Source organism: Gouania willdenowi, chromosome 19 (assembly GCF_900634775.1).
Source record: "Gouania willdenowi chromosome 19, fGouWil2.1, whole genome shotgun sequence".
Classification (NCBI taxonomy): Eukaryota; Metazoa; Chordata; class Actinopteri; order Blenniiformes; family Gobiesocidae; genus Gouania; species Gouania willdenowi.
The window spans coordinates 3,686,123-3,693,361 of NC_041062.1; the positions used below are offsets into that span (position 1 = coordinate 3,686,123).

Below are 7,239 nucleotides of genomic sequence, written 5' to 3' on the forward strand. Positions count from 1 at the left end.
ACACATTCAAAATAACTCCCACAACGACAACAGAAACAAACCCACCTAAACAAACAGCAGATATATACAAAATAAGACACAAAATTTTAAAATGACAGAAAAGTATACAAAACAAGAAAAATACAAAAATTGACCACAAAAAAATCACAAAGAATTAAACAAAATACAACAAAAACACACAAAACAAAGCAACAAATCTGTTTTTAACATTTTAGCAGTTATCTGGATCAATTGATCCTGATCATGGTATAATGATCATTCAAACTCTAAAAACGTATAACTTTAATAAAAATCGGGTCAATCACAAATCAGATAAGAATTTTTGACATTTCGCCAACGATTGATCTCAATCCCTCCATAAATTAACGGAATCTTCAATGACGTACAGTTTCTTCTTTTGCCAAAATCAAGTACGTTTAATGTAACCCTACCAACAAACCAAAAATCTAAATTACTGCCCTTATTATCCCAAGTATAAAATGAAAGCCTTAAGAAATGGCTTTCTAAATGAAAGCACAACCTACTTTTAGGGGTCACAACCCACAATTTGAAAACCTCTGATTTAGATCACCTCTTGCCATTTATTATTTTCTAAGGTTCTTCAGGATCAGTGAGAACTAATAGAGGCCAGTGATTTAAATATTTTCTCTTTTAAGAATAAATGTGAGTTGGATCAGATGAAAGTTTCAAGAACGTAAACATCAGGCAGGAGGATGAAACTTTATCTGTTTATTCCTTAATTAAAAAAAAAAAAAACCTAAATCCACATGTTAATGCAAGTATTTTACATTTGTGTAAAGTCAATGATGTACAACAAATACTATTAATCAACTTATTTACAAGATTTACAAGTCACGTGCTGAGACTCTGAGCTGTGGTTCTAAGCGTGTTTACACAGAGGAACACTGGGACGTGCGTTGGATTGTCGTGTGCATCTTCTGATGGTGCCTCCTGAGGTGGTAGTTCCTGGAGAAGCTCTTGCCGCACTGCGCGCACTTGAACATCCTCTGGCCAAGGTGCAACATCTGGTGCGCCTTCAGGCTCTGCGGTCGGCTGAAGCTCTTGTTGCAGTCGAGGCATGTGTACGGCCGCACGCCCGTGTGCTTCCGCTCGTGCCGCTTCAGGTCTCCCGACTGGCGGAAGCTGTCGCCGCAGTGCGTGCACAGGTAGGGTCGCTCGCCGGTGTGCGTGCGCAGGTGCACGTTGAGCTGGCCCACGTGCGAGAAGCTCTTGCTGCACTCAGGGCACGTGTAGGGCTTCTCGCCCGTGTGCACGCGCTGGTGCTGCTTCAGGCTGTAGTGGTTGGTGAAGCCTTTCCCGCAGTCGTTGCACAAATACAGAACCTTCACCTTCCTGAAGCACGGGTGCGATTTATAAACTTTACTGTTTGCGTATAGCTTTCCACATTGAGGACACGAATATTCTTTATCTTCGTCTTCGTCTTTAGGCTCCAGCTGCTCTTTGAGGGCATCCGACTCATCCAGCGACAGATACTCAATGGGGTGGTGCCTCCTTATGTGTTTGAGCAGGTAACCTTTCATGGTGAAGGAAAACTGACAGAAAGTGCACGAGAACAGCTCCGAGCTGCAGTGGAACCTCGTGCACGCGTCGCTGTTCTGATGCTCCTCGAGGTGTGCGGGTGTGGTGAAGATGCTCTTGCAGTGTTCGCAGCTGTAGCTCTTGGCCTTGGCGTGCATCATCTGTTCGTGTCTCCTTAGGAAACCCGTCTTGCTGAAGGTCGCCATGCAGTGTAGGCATTTGTGCTCCTTCATGGAGCAGCGGTGTGCCTTGAGGTCCGACGCACTGCTGAAGGTTTTCGTGCAGTGGTTGCAGCGGAAGCATTTGGATTTCAGTACGGGTCCCCCTGTGTCGACATCGGAGGGACTGCTCACTCTGCGTTTGGGCGCTACCAGCTTGGTGACAGCGGAGACTTTAACGCGAGCGTGGAGCCGCCGAGGCCTTTGAGACCCTGCTCCTTGTGTCTCAGCTTCGCCGGCGCTCTTCGTAATCTCCCGCAGATTCTTCTCGGCGGCGACATCGTCCGAGTGATTCTCGTTTACGTGTCGTTGAAGAGTGTCGACCGAGGAAAACGTCTGCAAACACTTGGCGCAGCTGAAGGGCATCATCGACACGCCTACGGGAGGTTTCTCCACCTGACCTTTCTGCTTGGTTTGCCTTTTGTGAACCCGCAGGTGTCGCATCAGGTCGTTGTATTGACCGAAGCATTTCTGACAGACTGTGCAGACGTACGGACGCAGCTTCTCGTGGACAGTCCCATTGTGCCGTTTGAGAGACGCCTCATTAAGGAAGCACTTCCCACAGTCTGAGCAACAAAGCGGCGAACTCTCCGTCTGCGTTTCTCCTACAGAGGCCGCAACGCTTTTGTTTGCGGTGTCTTTTTCTACGCTAATGTCCTCCGGCTGCTCGCACACGGCATCGGCGTCACTCGGAGTCGCTATATCAGGGCTTTCTGCAACACTTTCTACGTCGTTTGGTTGGCAAGGGTCTGGAACGGGCTTTTCTAAAATCTTAACCACTGCTCCCTTGCTGTGAACTTGCTGGTGTCTGATAAGGCTGGACGCCTGGCTGAAGCTCCGCCTACAATGCGGGCAGCAGTACTGCCGCTTGCTGGAGTGCATGCAGAGCCTGTGCCGCCTGAGGTGACGCGCTTCCCTAAAAAATTTCCCACAGTCATCGCACTTCACGGCCTCGGCTGCAGCCACAACTATCAAGTCATCGGAGTCGTCATCGTCGTCATCCTCGGCGGCTTCCGGAGCTTTTGGTGGCACCACGTGGCAGTTCTCCATGTGTTGCTGGAGGAAGGCTTCGGTGGTAAAGGAGAGCTGACAGTTGGAGCACACGAAGATCTCTGATGTATCCGACACAATAGCATCTGTGTGAAAGACAAATAACTTTAATTTGTAAAGCACTTTGCATTTAGCAATCTCACAGTGCTACGCAAACAAGGGGCAGAAAAATTATTAAACAGATAAAAGCAATAACAAAACCAACAGCGTAGCTTATGTCTATATATTAATACAGTATATATTTTTTATACCTTATTTTGCATTAAAATACTTGCTTTACATGACACTGCTTTTGTTACTTTTCAGAACCGCATGAAAATCCCAGTTAAATGTTTTACTGAATGCGTCCTCCGAACCCAGTACTTCCCCTAAACAAGCCACACTACATAACTCACTCACACGTGCTGTCACTTAGTGGAGAAAAAGACTGAAGTGGAACATATTGTGCAACTGTTTGTTAATAAATGTGCCGGTGTGGCATTTTGCTTCAAAAAATTTACCCCAAAATATCAAGATTTATATCGTATATCGCCATTTTGACAAAAAAAAAAAATATTGATATGATTTTGGTCCATATCACCCAGCCCTACAACAGCGAATAAAACATGACTTAGCTAAATGCTCTTGTATACAAATGTTGAAATCCAGAGCTCGTGGTCATGTGTATAGTCAGGGTCAGTTTTAATTGTAATCACGTAATTGATAATTAATTACAATTATGGCATAATTATAATTGAAAAGATCTAATCGCAGCTGAATTGTAATGGAGCTTAGACAATTTACTTTGTAATTGGCATGGAAATTGTATAAAAACTGTCATTTACAATTTAATTAAATGCAAACATGTGGAACCATGTCACAGTTCTATGGCTGAAATATGTTTCATATTAACTTTTCCCACTACATGTCAGTTCTCTTGACGGTAATTTTACCATTTAAAAAGATAAATAAATAAATCTATGGGTATACTGACAGAAAAAAGTCTCAAATGCCCACACAAAAAATCTTAATAACAATATTTTCATTGATTAGGAAGCCGAACTAGGCAACCAAGAGGTGAAAGACAAAATGGATGATTAATTACAATATTTTTTAGTGTATTTTACAGCTGATTTACGTCATGGGTCACAACTGACCCATTATCGTAAAAGATGCTAACAGAAAGCTAACACAAGAAAAAAGGATATATTATACTGATTATTGATGACAATAAATGTAATTGGAAAATCATAATTGAGTTGTAATTAAACACGTGATTGTAATTGAGCCCAACCCTGGTGGACGCACCTGCTGCACTGGGCTTCATGAGCCACTTCTGGCTCCAGTCCTTACTGGAGCGAGCCAGCAGTTTGCTACTGGGCCAAACCATCAGCTCGTCTCCTGCGTTGACCGTGCGACAGCAGTGGAACAGGATGCTGCCTTTGTACTGGACGGCTAACAGGTTGCTCTCATCTTTGTTGCGGGCACAATTGATGTACCTGATTTAAAACAGATTTAGAAACTTAAAAAAGGGAAAATATCTGGAACTCCATTAAAAGCAAACTATTGAATTGCTATTCCCACCTGGTCCAGTTTGAGTGGGATTCTTTGCCTGCATCGATGTACTCATATTGATCTTTGTCTTTGCAAATCTGATGAAAAGATAATAAATTTATCATTTCGTCCTTTAAATTTAAATTTTTCATCTTTCATGTGAGCTCACCTCCCAGGAATATTTGCTTGCATTTTCTCTGGTCGTCACCTCCCCCTCATACGGCCCATAATGCATCCCGGGCGACACAACTGGGCCACTGTTTATGACCCCGACGCCTGCGTTGGGAATACTAGAGCGTCCGATGGTGAGGCCGTGGGGCAGCGTGAGGAGTGCGCGCTGTGGGTCGCCCAGGCCCGCGGGAAAGTCGAGGATAAACGACGGGCCTGTGATGTTATGGGGGTCACTCTGGTCTTGGAAAAGAGTCAGACACTCCTCACAATCTGGAAAACATCAAAACCAAGAAAACAGTAAAAAAAAATATTGTTTAGATGAAGGCTGCAAAGATTAGTCGATATAATCGATTATGCCGAGTATAAAAATGTGTCGATGCATATTTAATAGCAGACACATTTTTTAATCTTATAAATTAATGATAAAATCCAGCCTGAGGCTGCTTCCTGCTGCAGTACCTTACAGTGGCTGTTAGGGGCAGTGTAGCACCACTGACTTTGTGCAAGTAAACAGCGAAGAAGAAGAATGGAGGAAAGAGAACAAAACTGAAGAAGCTTAACGTGACCTAAAGTTTCTAAAGCTTCAGAACTTTTCACCGAAAACAAACTGGTGAAAGACTTTAAGTGTAAACTCTGAAGTTCATCTCTCAATCATTGAAGCACGACGGAGATCCACGAACACCAGAAACAGAACCACAGCAGAGCCCCGGTTTGTACACGGACCGCGAGGGGAGTGACATCACTACCGCGGATATTTATCCAATCTTTCATTTCTAATCACATGCCCCGAATGCCGCATTGAATGTGAATGAGGTGTAAACAGTCACAGCTCAGAAGGGTTTGGTGAATTGGAAACGAGCAGGCAACAGGAGGCCTTACAGTTTTCATTATGTCTAATATTCATGTCATCGTCATAGTCAGCGCATCAAAATTTGCAACGCACAAAGCTAACATCATCTCAAATAGGATGAAATCTGGCAGTATAAACAGACTTGTTGTGCTTCAAAACAAAATAAATAAAATAATCGAGACTAGTCGTCTATTCGAAAAAATAATCGTTAGTTGCAGCTCTATTTAGAAGAAACCATTTCACCCATTAATAATGAATATTAGACAGGTTCACAGGGGCATTGTTTGACTTACAGAATCCATGATCCTCCTCCTGGTTTTCTTCTTGTCCCACACTGACCAGTAACTTCTGGAGGGAATTCTCTGCTCTCTCTGCAGCTGACATCTCTGCAAAAACACAGATTGTAGTAATTCTAGGTATTTTTTTATTTTTTTTACAATTTAATTAATAGACCGCATAGTGTTTTTAAATTTACACCATTTAGAATAGAATAAAATAGAGTTTATTGCCACGTGTACAAGTTAAACATTTAATTATTGTGCATGTCCCTGAGTCAGAGGGAAAAATAAATAAATAAAATTATAAACAACAAATCAGCCAAGACAGTATTACAGTAGAAAATGCAAAACAAGGAAAAGAACTGAAGTATATTCTACAAAAAGATAAATAGATAAAAATAACCTAAGTTGCATGTACATATTGCCCATATTGTATTTATTGTTTGCCCCACACCACATATTTAATTGTCTTTTGTCGACAGACTAAATGCAACAACACACCCTAAAAATAGTCTGTCCATGAAATATTTAATGTCATTATGTCCATATTAACTTTAACTTTTCCATTTTACTGTTAGTTTTCTCGCATTGGTCCTGTATTTACTTGGAATCGGATCGATACTAAATCTTACAGTATCGCACAGCACTATTTATATCCCGCAAAAGAGGTTTTAAAAGTGTAATCGGCGGGCGGGAATAAAGCCAATCTGGCAACGCATGAATGCAAACATCCCGGATACGTCATACAACAGTACCTGCAGACTCGCTCTCAGCAGTGATGGTTTCCTCCGTGACAACTACCTCCTCTATTTCCCCAGTCCATTCCGCTTCACTGTTTCGGCCCGTCATCTGTAACAACTCAACAAAGAATATATGATGATGTTTTAAATCATTTTGACAGCAAACATGAGCGCACGACGATATGCGCGGCTAATTTCGCTAGCAGGCCATGCTAAGTTTAAAGTATTTCTGTTTGAGGTAATATGCGTGTAAGCCAAGTTATGCACAGTTAGTGAAGCTCCAGTAAAGCTCACACAAAATGAGTGACTTATATTGATGAAAAGAAAAGTTTTAGATACGTTAAGTTTTCTTAGTCCAGCTAGCTACTCTACGTACAACACGATAACACAACATATCTTACATTTGCAGCTTTGCACGGGTATACACACGGAGTATGACACGCATGGGGTGGGCGACAGTTGAATCTCCGGGAATTTGAAGTAAAAGTGCAACAAATTGAGTGAAATTAGCTGTATCTAAGCGAAGCGCCGATTAGACACCTCGGAACAAGTTAGCCAAAGCTATCAACGATTAACCCGGAAGTGAATACCACGCCCGTCAGCATGAGGGGAAACGTCATCATTTCACATTTTTAGCTAAAAGGACATAAATATTCAGCTATATAAATTATGTTATGTGCTTCTAGTTATATCAAATGATGTTTTAGGGAGCCAAATTAGGTGAACACAACTGTACAAACGTTTATTTTGTAGTATATATTCTCTACTGCTGGACATTGCATCTTAAGGGCGCCGCTGGTGTAGTGGTATCATGCAAGATTCCCATTCTTGCGACCCGGGTTCGATTCCCGGGCGGCGCA

The 7,239-nt window shown here is 42.4% G+C and overlaps 1 protein-coding gene and 1 non-coding gene across 3 annotated transcripts; one reads left to right on the forward strand and one right to left on the reverse strand.

The window, feature by feature from the left end:
* Window positions 1-708: 708 nt before the first annotated feature.
* Window positions 709-6,945, reverse strand: prdm9 (PR domain containing 9). Of its 2 annotated transcripts, none has more exons than XM_028476214.1 (7): window positions 6,781-6,945; window positions 6,395-6,488; window positions 5,655-5,747; window positions 4,510-4,781; window positions 4,371-4,438; window positions 4,095-4,285; window positions 709-2,893 (listed from the first exon to the last, which is right to left on the reverse strand). In XM_028476214.1, exons 2-7 carry the CDS (start codon window positions 6,486-6,488, stop codon window positions 891-893), a joined length of 2,721 nt encoding a protein of 906 aa, XP_028332015.1. In that variant the 5' UTR covers window positions 6,781-6,945; the 3' UTR covers window positions 709-890. The 2 variants fall into 2 exon arrangements, with proteins under 2 accessions (XP_028332015.1, XP_028332016.1); XM_028476215.1 differs by having other exon boundaries at window positions 6,395-6,497.
* Window positions 6,946-7,168: 223 nt separating this feature from the next.
* trnag-ccc (transfer RNA glycine (anticodon CCC)) lies at window positions 7,169-7,239 on the forward strand. Its single transcript has one exon. It is a non-coding gene; the product is annotated as a tRNA-Gly (tRNA).

What these genes read in the sequence shown, in the direction of transcription:
- prdm9 (XM_028476214.1), bottom strand. Translation starts at nt 6,488, where the DNA reads ATGACGGGCCGAAACAGTGAAGCGGAATGGACTGGGGAAATAGAGGAG. An exon ending in TGCTGAGAGCGAGTCTGCAG is followed by an intron (nt 5,748 to 6,394) that starts GTACTGTTGTAT and finishes GTGTTTTTGCAG; the next exon opens with AGATGTCAGCTGCAGAGAGA. An exon ending in TCCCACTCAAACTGGACCAG is followed by an intron (nt 4,286 to 4,370) that starts GTGGGAATAGCA and finishes GTTTTAAATCAG; the next exon opens with GTACATCAATTGTGCCCGCA.